Below are 20,667 nucleotides of genomic sequence, written 5' to 3'. Positions count from 1 at the left end.
AAGCTTAATTAATTGTTGTTGATTACTGCATTCTTTCTTTCACAAGATAATTGTTGGTCCTGGAATGCACCATTCATCCTTGCTGCAACATATTCTCTCCATCTCATGTATCTAAATAAACTGAATAAAATCTCATGGAGCGGAAACTACCATCTTCTCTTGCTATGCACGTGCTTAGATGGACATTTTCAAGCTCTCATTTTCCTCACTCTTTTCCCATTAGGACGTCACCTTAAAGGTGTTCTTTTTAATTTCTTTGCTAATGCCATTAGACTATCTTTCTTTTTTTCTTCTTTTTTTAAAGTAAAATTTTATTAAATAAAAGGCCCTAAAGGGGTGCCTAGATCTTATACACAAGACATATACAGCTATACAACAAAAACCTATTCAAAGTTCTCTACAAAGTCCAAAAACAGATTCAAGGATAGGTTAACTGAGAACCAACTATACATCAACGACAAAAATTACTCTTAATTTATTCACGTCTCTCCGCACCATAAAACCAAAAAATTTCTATTCTGCTCACCCTAATTGCATAAGCACCAATGGCACCAAGCCTCATGCCTTTCTCCTCTACCTATGCACCCGACCACAACTCCAAGGAAAAGAAGCTTGTTCACCTTACCTGGAAACACCCAAGCAACACGAAACGATAGTACGATTATTGACCACAACTCCCTTTCCAACTCACAATGGATAGGCACGTAGTCGACCATTTCCTCATCATGCTTACGAATACATCACCAATTAACACGCACTTGTCTCCTTTTAATCAATTATTGATTGATACCATCAGAATTTCAAGTTTTAATACCATCCGAGTTTAGATTGAAATTGGAAGAGTTGACTTTTAGGGAGCAAGTTTCTTGGGCTCAAAAAGCAAAGATCAAATGGTTGAAGGAAGGGGATGTTAGTTCAAAATTTTTTCACAAGGTTGCAGACGGGAAAATGAAGAAGAAGTTCATCAAGAGATTGGAAGTAAGCCCAGGGGTTGTGGAGGACAGGGAGAATTAGATTGTCAGTGGTATTTATGATTTTTATTCTCAACTTTATTCGAAGGAAGACGTGAGTAGACCGGGGATTGAAGGACTAGAATGGGGAACCATTGATCTGGAAATTGCAACATGGCTTGAAAGGCCTTTTGATGAAACAAAAATTCGAGAGGCGGTCTTTGATTGTGAGAGAGACAAAGCTCTAGGTCCGGATAGTTTTTCTATAGTTGTCTTTCAGGATTGCTGGGAGGTGGTGAAAGGGGACTTGTTGAGATTGTTTTTAGAATTTCATGAGTCGGGGGTTGTTAATTTGAGCTCAAATGCCACATTCATCTGTTTAATTCTTAAGAAAGTAAATGTTGTTAGAATTGGAGATTTTAGGTCTATTAGTTTGGTAACGTCACTGCATAAGATTTTGGTAAAGGTTTTATCAAAATGACTAAGGATCTCTTTAGGGGATACGGTGTCTAGGGCGCAAGGGGGCTTTTGTGAAAAGAGACAAATTTTAGATGTTGCCTTAGTGGCAAATGAAGTAGTGAAGGAATATAGGAGTTCAAGGAGGGAGGAAATTATTTTTAAGGTAGATTTTGGAAAGGCATATGACCATGTGGATCGGCAGTTTTTGGATTTTGTAATGGACAAGAAAGGATATGCTGGACGGTGGAGATCTTGGATTAGGGGTTGTTTGTCGACTTGCAATATGTCAGTCATAATTAATGGTGAACCAGGAGAGTGCTTTAGGACTTCGCGGGGGCTTTGACAAGGGGACCCACTCTCTGCCTTTCTTTTTATCTTGGTGGCTGATGTACTGGGTAGGATGGTCAATAAAGCTAAAGAAACAGGTCTTTTTGAGGGGTTGGAGGTGGGGAGGGATAGAGTTAGTGTAACTCATTTACAATATGCGGATGACACTATATTTTTTTCTTCAGGGGATGAAAATCAGATAGTTAATTAATCTTTATTCGATCTTGAGAATTTTTGGGCTTCTTTCGGGGCTCAAGGATAATTTGGGCAAAAATAGTGTGGTGGGAATTAATATACAGCAAGATCGACTTCAAAACAGAGTCTCTCTTTTAGGATGTGGTATAGAGTTACTTTCGTTTAAGTATTTGGTCTTCCATTGGGGGGTAATCCTAGGAGTGAAGTTTTTTGGACTCCAGTGGTGAAAAAGATTGGCAAGAGATTGGAAGGGTGGATGCGGGATTTTCTTTGGGAAGGTAAGGATGGGGGGAAAAAGGATCACTTGGTGAATTGGAAGTTAGTGTCGTTACCAAGGTTTTAAAAAGTGGTCGCAACTGTTACGTAATACCATTACGTAATGGTTGTGGTGGTTACCACCACTCGTTACGGCCGCTTTTGCGGTGTGATTGAGATTCAGAGGTGTGTTGGCCATAGCGCCTGCCGTAGCGGTCGTAATGGTGCCGTAACGGTTTGTTACACACCGTTACGTAACAATTCTGAACTGCTTCTTTCGAAAAACACACAAAAAAAAGTTGAAAATGTGAGAAAAGGGATAGAGAGAAGAGGGAAGATAAAGAGAGAAGATGGAGGAGCAAGAGATAGAGAGAGAGAAGAGGGAAGATGAAGAACATGTTATTGATTTGTTGAAACTATAAGACCTATACTATTTTATTCAGCTACTATCACTTAATCATTTTGTTTGTGTGTGTCTATCTATATATTGTTTGAAAATAATAATAATAATAATAATAATAATAATAATAATAATAATAATAATAATAATAAGTGTGGTCATTTTCTATTTGGCTTGGTTAAAATATGTATATATATATATATATATTTTGGCTCTTATTTATTCTCTTACTTTTGTCATTGTTTATCTTATATATAATAGTTAGTGATTGATTTTTTGTATAATATAAAGTTGAAGCTTTAAGTAACCAGCTTAGGGTATGATGAGATATCACCCCTTATTTATACATGAAGATTAGGGTTTACAAGGCATAAAAATGATTACAGACCCTAGTGACTTTCGGCTAATATAATATGCTAAGTGACTTTCGGCGAATATAATATGCCAACACTCCCCCTCAAGCTGGTGCGAAGATATCTCTCATGCCCAGCTTGCCTAATATGTCATGAAATGGTTTATTCCCAATTCCCTTGGTGAGAATGTCAGCAAGTTGTTCACCAGACTGGACAAAAGGAGTACAAATGGTACCACTAGTGAGTTTCTCCTTAATGAAGTGGCGATCAATCTCAACATGTTTTGTCCTGTCATGTTGAACTGGATTGTGAGCGATGTTGATGGCGGCCTTATTATCACAGTATAACCGCATGGAGTCCGTCTGAGCAATACCTAGATCACTCAACAATAATTTGATCCATAAAAGTTCACACACACCTTGTGCCATAGCTCTAAACTCAGCTTCTGCACTTGACCTGGCAACCACATTCTGTTTCTTACTCCTCCAAGTAACTAGGTTGCCGCCAACAAATGTGCAATACCCTGAAGTTGATCTCCTATCAATTACTGATCCAGCCCAGTCAGCATCTGTATAGGCTTCTACACGAAGATGATCATACTTTGAAAAATACAGACCCTTACCAGGAGCAGACTTCAAATACCTCAAGATTCTCATGACAGCCTCAAAGTGAATCTGATGAGGAGCATGCATAAACTGACTAACTACGCTGACAGCAACAGCAATATCAGGACGGGAGTGAGATAGGTAAATGAGCTTACCCACTAGTCGTTGATAGCTCCCCCTATCCACAACTTCTCCTCCTTCATCATCCCCCAATTTCTGATTGGGTTCCAGTGGGGTGGCACATGCCTTGCAGCCAAGCATCCCAGTTTCCTTCAACAGGTCAAGCACATATTTTCTCTGTGAGATAAATATCCCATCCTTAGAGCGAGCAACTTCAATTCCCAGAAAATACTTCAAGCTTCCCAAGTCTTTGATTTCAAACTCTTTGGCTAAATATTTCTTCAACAGAGGTATTTCCCCACTATCATTGCCTGTAAGAACTATGTCATCTACATAAACAATAAGTGCTGTAGTCTTACCACATGAAGAATGTTTCACAAACAATGTGTGATCTGCCTGACTTTGTTTGAAGCCATATTTAAACATAGCCTGAGTGAATCTCTCAAACCAAGCCCTTGGAGACTGTTTGAGACCATATAATGACTTCCGAAGTTTGCATACTTTGCCTTCTGTTTGATGATCCTCAAAACCCGGAGGAATGTCCATATATACTTCTTCTTCGAGGTCACCATGGAGAAAAGCATTCTTGACATCAAATTGATAAAGCGGCCAATCTAGATTAGCTGCTAGAGAGAGAAGTACTCTGACTGAATTCATTTTAGCTACGGGTGCGAAGGTCTCCTGATAATCAATGCCATATGTCTGAGTAAACCCTTTTGCCACAAGTCTTGCCTTGTAATGCTCAATAGACCCATCTGCTTTGTGTTTCACAGTATATACCCATTTACAGCCCACAGGTCGTTTGCCCGTAGGTAACTCAGTCAATTCCCAAGTGCCATTCTTCCTAAGTGCTTTCATTTCCTCAATCATGGCTAGTTTCCACTCAGAGATAGCAAGAGCATCCTGAAAATGGTTAGGAATACTAACAGAGGAAATATTGGACACAAACGCTCTATATGAGGATGACAAATGAGAGTATGATACAAACTGTGAGATAGGATGTTGAGTACAAGATCTCACACCCTTCCTTTTGGCAATAGGAACATCAAGATCAATGGGCTCACGAGATTCAAAGTTACCTAGACTCTCATCAGAAGCAGGAGATGGCAGTGGAGTAGCAGAAACGATCCCGTGTATCCAGTTAACTTGTTTTTTGTCGATGTCCCGGACATAAACATGCCCATCCTTATTCTTGGTGACAGTGGGTTCTATAGTTCCAGTAGAAGAGGGGGGTGTAAGAGCAACTGGTTCTACCATAGGAGGCACATGACTCACTTCTACCATAGGAGGCACAAGACTCACTTCACACCAAGGCTCCCCCGGAAATGAGGACGGTGACACCGGAGAGGACAAGAAATATCCATGGACACAAACCACTTACGAGAAGAAGGGTGGTAACATTTATACCCCTTTTGAGTAGGAGAGTAACCAAGGAAAACACACTTGAGGGAGCGAGGGTCCAACTTACCACGAGAGGGAGAGTGATTATGGACAAAACAGACACAACCAAATATTTTGGGAGGAATAGAAAACAAGGACTAAGAACCGAGGAGGACGTGAAGTGGAGCCTGTTTGTCCAAGACCTGGGTAGGGAGACGATTAATAAGATGGGCAGCGGTGAGAACAACGTCGCCCCAATATGGTCGAGGCGCATTCATAAAAAAACACATGCACCGAGCCATGTCAAGAAGATGTCGATTCTTGCGTTCGGCCACCCCATTTTGTTGAGGGGTATTGGTGCAAGAGGTCTGATGGATAATGCCATGAGTAGAGAAATATTGTCCTAACCCAGAATCTATGTATTCCCCGCCATTATCAGAACGAAATATTTTGATAGTGGCCCCAAACTGAGTACAAATCATCTTATGAAAAGTGCGAAACACAGAGAAAACCTCACTCTTATCTTTCATGAGATACACCCAAGTAGCACGAGAAAAATCATCAATAAATGTAACAAACCAGCGATGACCTTTCACAGACAGAACACGAGAGGGACCCCAAACATCAGAATGTATTAATGAAAAAGGAACTAAGCTTTTATTCAAACTGGGAGCAAAAGAAGCTCTATGTTGTTTTCCAAGTTGACAAGACTCACAAAGAAAGTCAGACACATGATGATTTGCGAAACTAGAAGGAAATAAATGCTTAAGTAAATGAAATGAGGGATGCCCAAGACGCCGATGCCACAGCCATACATCAGCGGGGGTAGTAGAAGACATGGTGGAAGAATAAGCAAGTTTGTCCGGTTGATCTAGGAAGTAGAGACCATTTTCTGCACTACCACTGCCAATCGTCCTCCCCGTGACAAGGTCCTGAAAAAGACAATGATCAGGAAAAAACGTCACACAACAATTCAAATCCTGGGTAAGACGACTTAAGGATAACAGATTAACAGAAAACTTGGGAACATGGAGAACAGAAGATAGATGTATGGTAGGAGTGACTTGGACTAAATCTTTTTCAGAAATGGAAGAAACAGTTTCATCGGCAATCCTAACTTTGTCCTGACCTGAAGAGGGCTTATAGGCAAAGAAAAGATCAGAGGAGCCAGACTTATGATCTGAGGCACCAGAATCAATAATCCAAGGCAAAGATGTATGACACAGGAAAGCACAAGGAGAAGATGCTAAGTTACCTGAGCGGGCAAAGGACGAGGAAGCGGTACTGAGAGCAGTAGAAGATCGGCGGTCCAATAATTGGCGCAAAGCATCCTCCAGCTCAGTATCAGAAGCTTGGGTAACAGAAGTAGAATTAGAATCAAGGGTATCAACGGCACTAGACTGATGAGCCCGGGAATAGGAACCACGTCCTCGAGATTGGCCTGACCGACCTCCTCGAGAACCAGACCGATCACCTCGACCCCCAGATGGAGTCCCATGAAGCTTCCAACATGTCTCACGAGTATGCCGCGGCTTCTTGCAATAATCACAGAATGCAGACTCCTTAGCAGCAAACGGAGGAGGCAGGCTGAGGCCATCTCGAGGAGTAGATAGTAATGCGGAACGGTCAGTAGAGACAGGGGACATCATAGCAGACCGACGACTCTCCTCATTTTGTACATAGGCAAATGCCTCCTGCAGTGAAGGAAGAGTGTCCATACTCAGAACTCGACCCCTAACTGGATCATACTCCATATTTAGGCCGGCCAAAAATTTAAAGACCCGTTCCCGTGCGATGAACTTCTTGTACCCGACAGAATCAGTAGGGCAAACGGGCTTATAGTCTTCCAGGTGGTCAAGGCGTTTCCAGCCGTTGGTGAGGAAAGTGAAGTACTGAAGAACAGTCTGCTCCCCCTGAAGTGAGCTCTCAATAGAGCGACGCAACTCAAATGCCTGTGAAAAATTTCCTTTGCGGGAATAAGTAACAGCCACAGCCTCCCAAATGTCCTGGGCAGTCTCCATAGACAAGTAGCCCTCACCAAGTTCTGGAACCATCGAATGGATAAGCCAACTCATAATCAAAGAGTTGGTAATCTCCCATTGGTCATAACCTGAGTCAGTGGTACTAGGTGCCTGTATCCTGCCATCAACATACCCCATCTTTCCTCTGCTTTTCAAAAACAAAGTCAAACTTTGAGACCATGCTAGGTAGTTCTGACCATTAAATAGAGAGGTGGTGATTTTCAGACTAGGGTTGGGGTTCTCAGTCATGGTAGTAGGTAGAATGAGACTCTCACTCTTTGGTGTTTGAGACGAAGGGGACACACTAGTGGAATCTGTCATGGATACAATACTACCAAACCCGCAACAAAACTAGTGGAAATCACAAACCCGGAAGGTGGTAGTGAGATAACAGGCACAATGACTACTATAAAGACATAACAAAATTAAGAAACGATTTTTTTTTTTTTTTTTTTTTTTGTTTTGTTTTGTTTTGTTTTGTTTTGTTTTGTTTTTTTTTTTTTTTTTAATTTTAATTTTTTTTTTGAAGTTGATTTATTTATGTATACATGTCTTTATATATAAATATATATATATATCAGGATATATATGTATATATATTTATACATACCACAGTGAGATCAGAGGCTGAGGACGACGAGTGACGAAGAAGATGAGCGACGACTGGCTGGAGGAGATCGCCGAGCTGAGGAGTTGACGGCTGAGTGACGATCGACAGAGGAAGGCGAGGAGATCGACGAGGTGAGGACGACGAGCTGAGGAGATCGACTGAGGAAGACGGCTGAGTGATGATCCACCCAGGTAAGCTTCGAACCCTAGAGTGTCGTTGGTGAAAAGGTCTACCAACGAGGGTGAGCCTAAACCCTATAGGTTCTGCTCTGATACCATGAAGCTTTAAGTAACCAGCTTAGGGTATGATGAGATATCACCCCTTATTTATACATGAAGATTAGGGTTTACAAGGCATAAAAATGATTACAGACCCTAGTGACTTTCGGCGAATATAATATGCCAACAAAAGTCATTAATTATTAAAATAAAATGTAAAAAACTCTGTTTATAGTGATTTAAAAATATGAAATATATTGGATCATACTTAAAAATTTACAAAAATTGATCAGTATTTATTTTAAATCCAAGAAATATAATCATGGAAAAAAAATATGCGTATCGGCAAGTTTTTTCAAATTGGGCGAAAAAAAAAAAAATTCACAGTTCTGGTTACTGCAACGGTTACGCTACCGCAACTGCAACGCAACCGCAACCGCAACCGCGCCACCGCCACCGCCACCGCCACCGTTACGGTGACCACAGATGCTTTTTAGAACCTTGGTCGTTACCTACGGGATTGTGGCTAGGAACTTGGCCTTTCTTGGCAAGTGGTTATAGAGATTTCCACTTGAGACTGATTCACTATGACATTCGGTTATAAGAAGCAAATATGCGACTCAAGACAACGGTAGGGGTTCACGAGTGGTTTTGAGGGGTAGTTGTCGTGCTCCTTGGAAGTCAATTTCTCAAATTTTCACATGTTGGTCTCGACATCCTTTTGTAAAGGCGGGCAATGGAGAAATTGTTTGGTTTTGAGAGGATGTTTGGATGGGGTCAATCTTCTTTTGCTGCAGATTTCCCGCATCTATATCGAGTGGCTCGTTCTCATAATTCTTCAATTGCTTCCATGGCTTGCTCACTTTTGGCTCCAATTTCCTGAAATTTTGATTTTTCTAGGAATCTTAATGATAGGGAGGCTTCACAGTTGATTTATTTATTATCCATAATTGATCACTTTTCTTTATCTCCTCTTTTGGAGGACAAGAGAGTTTGGGCTCTTCCATGGCTTGCTCACTTTTGGCTCTAATTTCTTGGAATTTTGATTTTTCTAGGAATCTTAATGATAGGGAGGCTTCACAGTTGATTTCTCTATTATCCAGAATTGACCACTTTTCTTTATCTCCTCTTTTAGAGGACAAGAGGGTTTGGGCTCTTTATCTGTCCCCAAAAGGGAGTGTGCATATGCTCCTAGTTGATTTTCGGACATTCAGAGGATCGAAGAGAGCCAAAATTCTATGGTTTTGTGCCGTTTTTGCAACTTTTTGGGTTCTATGGATGGAGCGAAATCAGAGGTTGTTTGAAGATAAGTTCCGGGAGGTGGGCTGTTTGTGGGATCATGTTTGTCACTTATCTTCTTTTTGGGCGTCGGGGAACTCTTTATTTAAAGGAGTCTCACTTTTTTTGTTAGCTAGAGATTGGTTGGCGGTATGTGTTATGTAGGCTTTTGCTTGTGTTTAGCTTGTTAGGGGTTTTTGTGTTTGTATTCTCATTGTCCTGTTGTAAGAGGATACCTTATCCTCTATTCATTTTTTGATTTATCAATAAAGCTTTTGTTGTTGATAAAAAAAAAACTAGTATAATTTTTTGGGGGCAAATTTCACTTTATCCCCCTGTGATACTTGTGTGCACATACCACCACTTTGTCATTTGGAAATAACCACTTAATAACCCCATGTGGTTCTTGGATTATACAACGCTAACTTTCATTAATGACACATAAATTAACCTAAAAACTCTCATCTTCTTTCTCTCCTGAACTTATTCCTTCTCCTTACCCCTTTGTGGACATAACTCCATGCCATTTGGAAATATAGGCGTGTGTAATTTGGATGAAAAATGTGATGGTGGTTTTTAATTTTAAGCCACAAACCACAAGAGTTTAGCGTGTAATGCACTTCCCATTAATTTGGATGAAAAATGTGATGGTGGTTTTAATCTTAATAATCCACAGACCACAGGAGTGTAAGTGAATGTTTTCAAATGACAGGGTGGTCTTTGTGCACATGGCCTATACCACAAGGGGTAAAGTGAAATTTGTCCCTTTTTTTTTGTTCCTAAGTATATAACTAAAAATTATTTTGTGTGTTTAGCCTTTTGTTTTGCTTATTTGTGATACTGAATGGAATATTTTAGGATAGGTTGTTTGTTATGTTGCCATAAGCTCTGTGATTTTTGCACTTTATGTTATATTTATTTATCTCCAAGTGTCTGCTTCCCATGCTTGAATTTGCCTCATATGTTCCTACTAAATAAGAATGGTGATTGGTCATGTGTTTCTCTTTCAGGAAGGAAATGAGTGGATACTATCTGGAGCATGCCAGTGTCGCTCATCTTCAGAAACACTTTGATCTTTTTGAGGAAGAAGCCTGTTCTTTGCTTGATTTAGGCCTTGCAATACCTGCGTATGTTTTACTTATCAAAAAAACCAAAAGCCTACATGTGCTTTTGAAATTTTAATGTCCTTTGTATTTTAGATCATATGCTGTCCTGAAATTTTTTGAGTAAGTTTTTATTTTAATTGACGTTTTCTTCTACAACGTGCTAGGTATGATCAGCTTTTAAAGACATCTCATGCTTTTAACATTTTAGACTCTAGAGGCTTTGTTGGGGTGACAGAACGGGCTCGTTATTTTGGTCGGATGCGTAGGTGATTATACCTTTCTTGCTTATTTTCAGATATAAACTGCTGTAAAGATGTTTTTCACTCATTAGCATATGTAATAGACATGGTGATGCATCTGTCAAGGTTTCCGTCTCTTGCTTTCACTTGTGTGTTGATTTTGGCTTGTGTTAAAGTACTCACTACATGATGTCTTCTCTTATTTTTCCTTGGGCTGGTGGGTACTTTAGAGTTTAAACCTTTAATTATGATGTTTGCCAAGTTTCTTAACTTTGTTTATTATGCTCTCATTTTCATTTTCCTTTTTCCAGTTTAGCTCGTCAATGTGCACAACTTTGGTTAAAGACAAGGGAGTCTCTTGGGCATCCTTTGGGTATCCTTTCTGAACCTGATCATCTTGTTTGTCCAAAAGAATTTCTGGAGGGAGCAGTTGCAAAGGTTTGCTTGGGGCAACTCAGTTTTTCATCTCTTTCCCTTTTCTTTTTTGATTTATCAGTTTTCTTATGCAATGAAAGCTAGCTTTGTTTTTGTCTTGTGCCCTTTTTCTCCCATATGCTCACAGGTTTATTAGTTTGTGTATTCTTGTGAAATTTCACTACTATTATTCTCCCTAGACATACTGATTCTTTGGTTAAGCCTCACTATACTTCATTTTATAGTACATCAATAACTGTATTTAAATCTTCGTCCTTTCAAACATATTAAAGGGGAAGAACAAAGAACAAATTCTTTACATGCGTGCTTATAGAAACTTACGGGCAAAAAGAAATTTTATTTGAACAATTGAAAGATTATGTAAATATGTTTAGTTTCCTAGCTAATAACTTCCGACTAGATGAATCTTCATGAGAGTGAGGCCCTTATCTCATGCCTAAGTCCGGTAGTATGGAGGGAAGCGATCATGTATTCTTAATTCTTGTTCTTTTTCTTTTTTTGAATTACCAATTCTTTTCTTGCTTCGATCCTTATCTTCTTTTTTCTTCTTTTTACAAATTTCTAATTTCTTGTGCGAAAGAATAGTACTTTCTATGTCTTCGCCTTTTCTTGATTCTCAATTCCTTTTTTTTTTTTGTTTTTTTTTCGGGAATTCCTCCAGTTATGAATCTTATTTTGATTTTGGTTTTTTGTCATGTTTTTCACTGTAATTTATGGCTGCAATGGCTTTGTGGCAGAGAAATCGGTGAGTGGTGTGGTGATATGGTGATATGTCATCGGTGGTGGGTAATGAGTGGTCTCCATAAAGAGAGTGTGGGACATTGTTGCCGGTCACTACGGCCACGGGTTTTGTGACAAAATGTAATGTTTATAGGTGGTTGCTGGAGAGAAGTGGTGGTCAACGGGTGGTAGTTGTCGATTGCATGTGTTTGTTGTTGAGGGTGATCGTTGGCGAGGGTCGTCGGAGGTAGGTGTAAGCTGGAAGTGGTGGCTTTTGATGGTGATAAGCGATGCGTGGTGGTCGGAAGGGTGGAAGATAGAGTACGTAATGAAATTTGATTTTCAAAGTAAACAAAACCAACTTCTTTGTTTAATTACTGGAATTTAGTAAATTTTATAAACTGTTCACAATTCATTGAAAAGGAAAATAGACTCCGAATGAGCATTTCTTTACAATTTTCAATTTTTTTTTTAAATAGATGGAAAACTGTAAATTAACATTATCAAACGGGCCCGGATAATGTTTATGTTTGCAAAAAATTTAAAAACTTTACGGAAATGCTCGTACGGTGTGTATTTTAGTTTTAAAAAAATTGTAGACAGTTTACTAAAATTTATTAAATTCCTATAATTAAACAAAGAAGTTGGCTCTGTTTGTTTAGAAAATAAAATTCAATCCTTCTAACTGCTCATCACAACCACCGGCCACCTTCACATCCGGAGACTATGGGAATGGTAACCCAAAGAAGATGCTCCTGGTCAAGAGGTTAAGGTTTGTCTTTAGATTAGTGATTCTCTGTTGGTATGAGGTGGAGTGAAAGATGGAGAAGTTTTAGAAGGATGAGGGATAATTTCTTATTAAGAAGATTAATTGGTAAATGATGAGTGACTGAGTTTTCCAAATTGGGGGGTTGGATATGTTCTTTGAAGTAAAAGCATGTAGGTTGAAGAAGGGGTGGTTTCTCATGCCGAAGGAACAAGGTCGGACAGAAAGACGTATTTGGTTGCCTTTGAGGTGGACGTGTTCAGTTTCCTAGCTAATAATTCAACTACCTAAATCTTCATGAGAGGGAGAAGTGGTAGAGTGATGAGGGATAATTTCTTCTTGGGAAGATTAATTGGTAAAGGTGGGGATGTTAGAGTTTTTCGAATTGGGTGGTGAGGGTGGGGATGTACTTTGAAGTAGAAGCAAGTAGGTTGTTTGCATGCCGAAGGTACTAGGTTTCACCTTTGAGGTATGGACGTGTTTAGGGCGATCATGTCTTCTAAATTCTTCTTTTTCTCTTGTTTCATCTTCCTCTTCTTTCTTGAATTTCTGAATCCTTCATCTTCTTTTGAACACAATTTTCTTTATCGTCTCCTTATCATAAATTCTAATCTCTACCCCCCCCCCCCCCCCCCCCCCCCCCGCGACTTACTCTATTTATAAATCTCATCTTAATTTTGAATCTTCTTCATTTTGTTTATTCTAATTTGGGGTTGCAATGGCTTTGTGGTGGATTTAGTGGCGAGTGGTGGTTATCTGTCGTTGGTGGGGGTGGTGGGTAATATTTTTTGGAAAAAGGGTGTGGGTGGACATTATTTCCGGTTGCTGGAGGCAGTGGTCGCTGGTTTTATGACAAAAGGTAGTGGTGATTGCCAGTGAGAAATGGTGGTCAGCAGGTGGTAGTTGTCGATTGCAGGTGTTTTTTGTTGAAGGTGGTAGCTGGCGATGGTGGTCAAAGGTGTAGGGGCAACCGGAAGTGGTGCCTGGTGATGGTGATGAGCGATGGGCGGAATTTAGTAAAATTTTTAAATGGTTTACAATTCATTGAAATTGAAAATTGACTCCAAGCTAGCATTTGTTTATAATTTTCAATTTCTTTTTCAAAGTAAATGGAAATCTAAAAATAAACATTAGCAAATGGGCCCGGGTAATGTTTATATTTACAAAATATTTAAAATTAAAGGGTTGTTCGGTTTACTAAAAATTCATTAAATTCCTATAATTAAACAGAGAAGTTGGTTCAACTTGCTTAGAAAATAATAACTCCCTCTTCTCATGCTGTCGTACAAAATATGCCTGTATTCGGTTGTCAATTACTACATAATATTGAATCTAGGTTCACTTCATCAGCATGCTCTTGAGAAACTTGGGAGGATACTTAAACATGAACTTCATGTGGAGTTTTCTTTCCTATATTAAATAAGAAAGAAAGTAATACTTGTTTCAGGACCTAAAGGTTCATTAAACTGCAAAACCTTACCTTGCCATACAACAGTGACTGAATAGTTCCTCAAATTCCAACTAGTGTAGGTTGGCTTCATCCAATCATCTTTTTACCATCCAGCCATATTCCATGGTAAATGAATCATGCTACCTTCTCTTGTTGGCTCGATCACTTTCTTTTCCATCTGCATCTTGTCCTTGTTGCACCTTCAACCTGAATTAAAATCACTAGTCCTTGCTTCTACTTGCCCCTGTCTAGTTGCATATCACTAAACCACTGTAGATACATTTCTCTTAGCCTGTCATTGTTCAGGCATGTTCTTGCTTCTGACAACTGCATTCAATTCTTATTTTGTTTTTTTCTCATCTTATGTTGTTATCCATTTAAAAATGAGGTGGTGGCTACAGTTAATTTTTAGTTATTGTATTTTTGGTTGTAATTGTTTGACAACTGTCCGACGACATTCTGTACCATAGTTTTGTCTATTTTGAATGTGTAAAATTCTCTCTCTCTCTCTCTCTCTCTCTCTCTCTCTCAATGAATTTTAGCATATCTTTACCAGTTAATATTTTGATTTTAAATGAAATGTAGCTACCTAACTGTTGCATTGCACACTTTGTTAATTTTACATTAAAGTTTCATTGTTGGAATAAAATTTCCAGTGTTATTAGCCACCTTGATATCATGACTGTTCTGGAAATTATTCTAGGGGATGGTAGATTTTTGTGAGGGGTTTTTTTTGGGTGAATAATTTTTGTGAGGGGTTGTGTTCTATTTTTTCATTTTTTTAATTTCCTTGCCATTTCTGCCACTATTCTGCTTCTTTCTTCTTCCTTTCCTCTTGTCATTGTCATGATGGATAAGATTCCTGGTCCTCCAGTCTTTAGGTATTTATTCTTCTCTGTGCTGCATTCCATTTTTTTATCAAAAGAATAGGAAAACCTAGGGAAGTTGTACTTATTTTTTTGTTTTGCTTATGTTTGAATTTATAATTGTTCTTTATGTCACAACAGGTGCCTGCGGAACCAAGGATGTTTGTGCTTGAAATAGGCACAGAAGAGTTGCCACCTACAGATGTAATTAATGCAAGCCAACAAGTATGTATTTAATTTTTATGTGGCTAGATATGTTTGTTTTCTTCATGTGCTTGTTTACCAGTCTACTGTGTGGGTTGATTGACTGCAACTGGTTCTATAGTTGCTAAGTGATTCTTAGCTCTTCGAGTAGAGTATTCATGGCAAAATGTTGTCGTACTTGCCTGTTATCTAACAGCTTCTGCTGATCGTGCTGGCCATTGCAGCTTAAAGATCTAATCGTGCTGTTATTGGAAAAACAACGGTTGAGCCATGGTAAAGTGCTAGCATTTGGTACACCACGCAGACTAGTGGTATGGAATTCTTTCTCTACCTGTTTGGTCTTGTTGATGGTTTTTTGGCTTAAATTATGTTGGTATAAAAAGTGACATGGTTCACCTTGTTATTTTAATTGTAATTTTAGGACCTGATTATGGGAATTAGAAAGCTTACACCCTCATCCATTGTTGTGTTTAACATAAATCCATTTTGTCATGTCATTGCATTGATGGGCTGTTTCATTGTAATGTTTGGGGTGTGAATAAGTTGTGCGGAGCTGAGGCAAGAATTGAAAAAATTTTAAGCACATATTGGTTGAACCCTAGGTTATTAATGTGTATAGAGTGTGAGCAACTATTTATTTCCTTCAAAATCGGGTGTGCCCAAAGTGAGCAATATGCATGTGTCTAGTTCTGAATATTAAGCATGTCTGCGGATGTACCACATTCTTAGAAATGTCTATGTTTCTTAGCTAGTAATGAGATTTTTGCATCATTGTCATTCAAGTGTCAAAATGTTGCAAGGACTCGGGTACAGGAACGATTATAGGTACAAGGACATTTTTGAAACGCATCCACACCCACACACACATATATATACTACATATCGTATAATATTCTTAGGTAAGATGTTGTAAACTATTCAGAAATGTGAGTTAAATTGTATGGATTTAAGAAAAATATAAAATTTTATATCTTCCATTTGTGTGAGAAGTTAGAAATGTTTTTTTCGTAAGCAAATGTGAGCATCTTCTTCAATATCAATAAAATTAAAGGCTCCAAGTGTCTAAATTGGGCACGGGTTCGCCATATATATATTGCATATTGAATAATATTCTTAGATAAGATGTAAATTATGTAGAAAGGTACTTGAAATTAAATTGGATTAAGGGAAAATATAGAATTTCTCTCTCATCTATATAAGAGGCTAGAAATGTTTATTTACTAGTAAATGTGAGTTTCTTATTCTTCAAACATTGTAAAAAATTGAAGATTGGTTATAGGTGTTGGACATATATCCCCACACCCTTATCATATCTGGTGGGACACGGTGTTGAATATAGGAAACAAAATATTATGTTTGAATATGGAAATTAGAATAAGAATTAGAATAGGAATTATTTTGATTATAGGAATCTCTCCTTGTGTATATTGTTTCCTAAATTGTATCATAAATATATTATATATACATGGCCTGTATCTTATTAATCGATAAGCCAAATAATTCTCTCCATCCTTTTTGGTATCAGAGCCACCAAACCCTAGCCACCCACCACCCCTCTCTCTCTATTTTGGCAGCTCTTCTCACTAACAACCCCTTCTCTCCTTCCCCAACCACCCGACAACCCCTCCTCCTTTTTCTACCCTAGTCGACTGCCACCCTTCTCCCTTCCCAGCCCCTCGGCAGCCTTTCAAAACTGATGCTACCCGTTTTTTAGGTGCCACCTAGACCCCTTCTAGCTTGGGTCTAGTGCAGCTGTCCCTTTTGGATAGTTTTAACCCTTTCTTACCCTTCTAGGGTTCTTGTTTTGATGTGGTAAGCACTTTTCTGTGTTTACTTTGCTCATTGGACTGCCGGGTTTGTTCAGTAGCATTTATTTTGATAAGTCGTTGAGTTTTTTTTTGGCTTCTTATTTTTTCTTGGCCTGTGTTGCTATCTTTGTTGTTTTTCAGCCTCTCTTCTCCCACCATGACTGATCCATCCTTTGTTGTTTCATCCGATATACTACCAAGCCTGTCCCAATTAGTTCTGATTTTTCTCTTTCTCATCACACTTCTGTTCATTGTATTACGAGTGTAGTGTTGAATGGGAAAAATTTTACCGCCTGGAGCCATTCCCTTAAACTCTATTTAGGGGGAAAGGGAAAAGCTCATTGTCTTTTATCTTTCACTACCCAACTTGCTGCAACAGATCCTACCCCGTGCACAGTGGGATATTGATAAGTGTACTATTTTGGGATGGATGATCAACTCCATGGAAGACCATGTTTATCGCATGTTTCTCTATTGCGACACCGTTCCCAATCTATGGCATGCCTTGTCACAGATGTGTGCTCATGCTCATAATGATGCTCGCATCTTTGAGCTCTATTAGGATATTGCTTGTGCTTCCCAGTCTTTCTTAGGTCTTTTTGTGTTTCATTGGGAAGAATTGGCTACTAACAAATGGTGCCTTTCTTGTGTCCAAACGCCTTACTCGCCAACACACTTACCATTTTTTGATAGGTTTAAACTTTGAGTTTGAATCCGTTTGAGCTCAGACACATCACTCATGTCCTCTCTCTATGAGGCCTTTGCCACCATTGATAGTGATGAGCGTCATAAGTGTCTGGTTTAGCCGAATCCTTCTCCTCTGTCTCCAGTTTCATCGGATCAGATGGCTTTTGCAGCCTAGTCTGGTTTTCGGGGTTCTACTGGTCCGGTAATTTGTCATCATCGTGATGCTTTTGGTTATGTTAAGGCTCGCTGCTTCAAATTGCATCTTGAGTTGAGGCAACATTCTTCTTGCCCTTGTGGTACTAGCACCCCTCGCATTGTTGCTTTCGTGGAGGCTATTCCTGTTCCTGAGTCTCCTAATATCCCTAATTTACAAGCGTTACAGACTCAGATTGGTCAGCTTCAGGCTCAGCTTAGATCTCTTACTACTAGTTCTTATGGCACATCATCTACCACTGTTGCCATGCCACCCTTGTAATAGGTACTTCTACTGCTTTACTTGTTCAGTCTACTAGTCCTTCATAGGTTCTGGATTCTGGGGCTAATGATCATATGAGTGAGTTTGCTTTTCTTTTTTTGCTAGTCCCTACTACCATTGCCCAATCTTTGTGTCTTGCTGATGATTCTTTATCCTCTGTTCATCATAAGGTTGTAGTGTCTTTATCTCCTACCATTACTTTATCATTTGTTTTACATGTTTCAAATTTTGCATATAATCTCTTATTCGTCAGTCGTCTTACTAAACAATTTAATTGTGTTGTCATCTTCTTACCCTCTTCTTGCCATTTAAAGGACTTGAGTTTGAAGAGGATTTTTGGCAAGGGCTATGAGCGTGATGGACTGTACTACTTTAGGGATCCACTGGACAAACCTTCATCTTCTTTCTTAGCTAGTTTTCAGGTTTCTGTTTTGCCTACTTCTACGTCTTGTGTTTTTAATATTTAGACTTTAGAATTATGGTATGCTCGTATGGATCATGTTAATTTTTAGTATTTATGTTAACTTTTTCCGTCATTTAATAAAGCTTGCAAAGATTCAAAATTTCATTGTGTGGTTTATGATTGTATGTTTCTGAATAATTCTATATGTTCAACTTGTGCTAATACAAAGATTACAACCAATATATATAGCAATTCTAACCCTAATCTGAAATAGGAAATACAATCAATCTAATATTCACAATCAATCTAATATACATTTCCATAATTAACGTAATATTCTCACACTCCCGTTCAAACTTAAGGTGTTTTAGCAGAAAATACTGAGAGTTTGCCAAGAAGAAACTGAAAGCGAGGCAGTAGTATGAGTCTTCGTAAAGAAATTAGCAAGTTGGAATGCCGAAGAGACGAAAGGAAGCGAGATGGAGCCAAACTGCAGATTCTGACGTATAAAATGACAATCAATCTCAATGTGCTTCGTTCGCTCATGAAAGACAGTATTATGTACAATCTGAATAGTACTGCGGTTGTCATAGTAAAGGAAGGTCGGAGAAGATTGAGGGACACCTAACTCAGTCAAGAGACAACGAAGCCAAATAATCTCAGCAATGGCATGAGCCATAGCACGGTACTCGACAATAGTCTGTTTCTTTACCTCCCAAGAGATCAAGGAATCACCAAGAAACATGCAGAAGGCAAAAGTGGACTTGCGATCAGTGACATCACCAGCCCAATCAGAATCAGCATAAGCTACCAAGTCCAAAGAAGAAGTAGAAAACAACAGTAAATCCTGAAATATAGTGCCCCGGAGATAGCGAAGAATCCAAACCAAAGCAGCCCAATAGGTAGAGCGAGGAGCAGAGACAAACTGGCTAACCACATGAACAACATAGGCAAGATCAAGACGAATAACCGTCAAATAGACTAAGCAACCCACGAGCTCTCGATACAAAGTAAGATCATCCAGAAGAACATCATCAGTAGTGTTGAGCTTTACACTAAGCACAATGAGAGTATCAGAAATCTTAGTGTTAGTAAGACCGGCATGATGAATAACCTCATTGGCATACTTGGCCTGAGATAGAAAGTAGCCCTTGGGAGAAGAAGCTATCTCTATACCTAGAAAATACCGCAATTGGCTCAGATCCTTCATTTCAAAGGTGCGAAAAAAATGCTGCTTGACCTCAGATATAGCAGAAGAGTTAGAACTAGTGATGATCATATCATCCACATATAGTAATAATGTAGCAAATCCAGTAGAGGTGTGGAGAAGAAATAAAGCCGAGTCCTGGGCACATGGATAAAACTCAATCTCAATAACAGCAGTTTGAAAGTGATCATATCACGCATAAAGAGACTGCTTCAGACCATACAGAGCACGCCAAAGGCGACAAACCTGTCTAGAGGAATGGTGAAGGCTAGGGGAAGGACGCATGTAAACCTCCTCAGTGAGATCAAAGCACGAACGAACAACAGTAATAGAGAATGAACATCAGCAACAGAGATCAAAGCACAAACAGTAGTCATCTTGGCAACAGGAGTAAAGGTTTCCTCATAATCAATACTATACTCCTGTGAGAAACCTTTGGCAATCAAACAAGCTTTGTAGCGCTCAAGAGAACCATCAGAATGAGTCTTAACTTTGTAGACCTATTTTCAACCAACTAGATTCTTACCAGCAGGCAAAGGAACAAACTCCCAAGTACGAGTTTTCTGTAAAGCAGACAACTCATTCTTGTAAAGGCTGAGGTTCTGAAAAAGAGTGAATAGTAGACAAAAAAGTATGATAGGAAGCAGAAAAATATGTATTAGACCAACCCAACCTGTTTGGAGGATAACGCGCTCGAGTAAGATATTGGTGTGCAGCAAGATCAAAGTCGTCAAAAGTAGGAGGATCAGTAGTAGGGGTAGAGACAACTGGTGGATGAGGAGCCTTGCGACAAGAATAAACTAACAGTGGAGGAGGAGAAGCAGCCAGAGGTGAAGCAGGAGGAGAAGATGAAATAAGCTCAGGATGAACTGTGGAAATGTACTCATCAGACGGTACCTTAAAAGGAAATAGGTTAATGTGAACCAAATCCCCTTTGGAAACTGGAGCAGTGACGGTAGGAAGCTGAAAGTAAGACAGACGTTCGAGAAAAGAAACATGACGGAAGACATAAAGAAGACGATAGGAAACAGGGTCGTAACACTGATAGCCTTTCTAAGTAGGACTATAACCCAAAAAGACACATAAACAGACCGGGCACTAAGTTTGGTTCGATCTTTGCGGGGAAGAAG

General features: G+C 39.2%; 1 protein-coding gene across 7 annotated transcripts in view; it reads left to right on the top strand.

Moving 5' to 3' along the window:
- Nucleotides 1–20,667, top strand: part of EDD1 (glycine-tRNA ligase) — a 66,965-nt gene that overhangs the window by 6,501 nt on the left and 39,797 nt on the right. For 5 of the 7 annotated variants that reach the window (XM_082916428.1, XM_082916427.1, XM_082916430.1 and 2 more), the window contains 6 exons: nucleotides 10,182–10,298; nucleotides 10,442–10,543; nucleotides 10,828–10,954; nucleotides 14,895–14,978; nucleotides 15,182–15,268; nucleotides 18,242–18,349. In XM_082916428.1, coding sequence (XP_082772554.1) covers nucleotides 10,182–10,298; nucleotides 10,442–10,543; nucleotides 10,828–10,954; nucleotides 14,895–14,978; nucleotides 15,182–15,268; nucleotides 18,242–18,349 — 625 coding nt within the window. The remainder of the gene's footprint in view (nucleotides 1–10,181; nucleotides 10,299–10,441; nucleotides 10,544–10,827; nucleotides 10,955–14,894; nucleotides 14,979–15,181; nucleotides 15,269–18,241; nucleotides 18,350–20,667) is intronic. The other 2 variants (XM_082916429.1, XM_082916431.1) reach the window with 1 other exon arrangement.

The sequence above is a fragment of the Camellia sinensis genome, chromosome 2 (genome assembly GCF_055761805.1).
Source record: "Camellia sinensis isolate YWXY chromosome 2, ASM5576180v1, whole genome shotgun sequence".
Taxonomy (NCBI): domain Eukaryota; kingdom Viridiplantae; phylum Streptophyta; class Magnoliopsida; order Ericales; family Theaceae; genus Camellia; species Camellia sinensis.
Note: the sequence above shows the minus strand (reverse complement) of the source record. Positions and strands in the feature narration are given on the sequence as shown.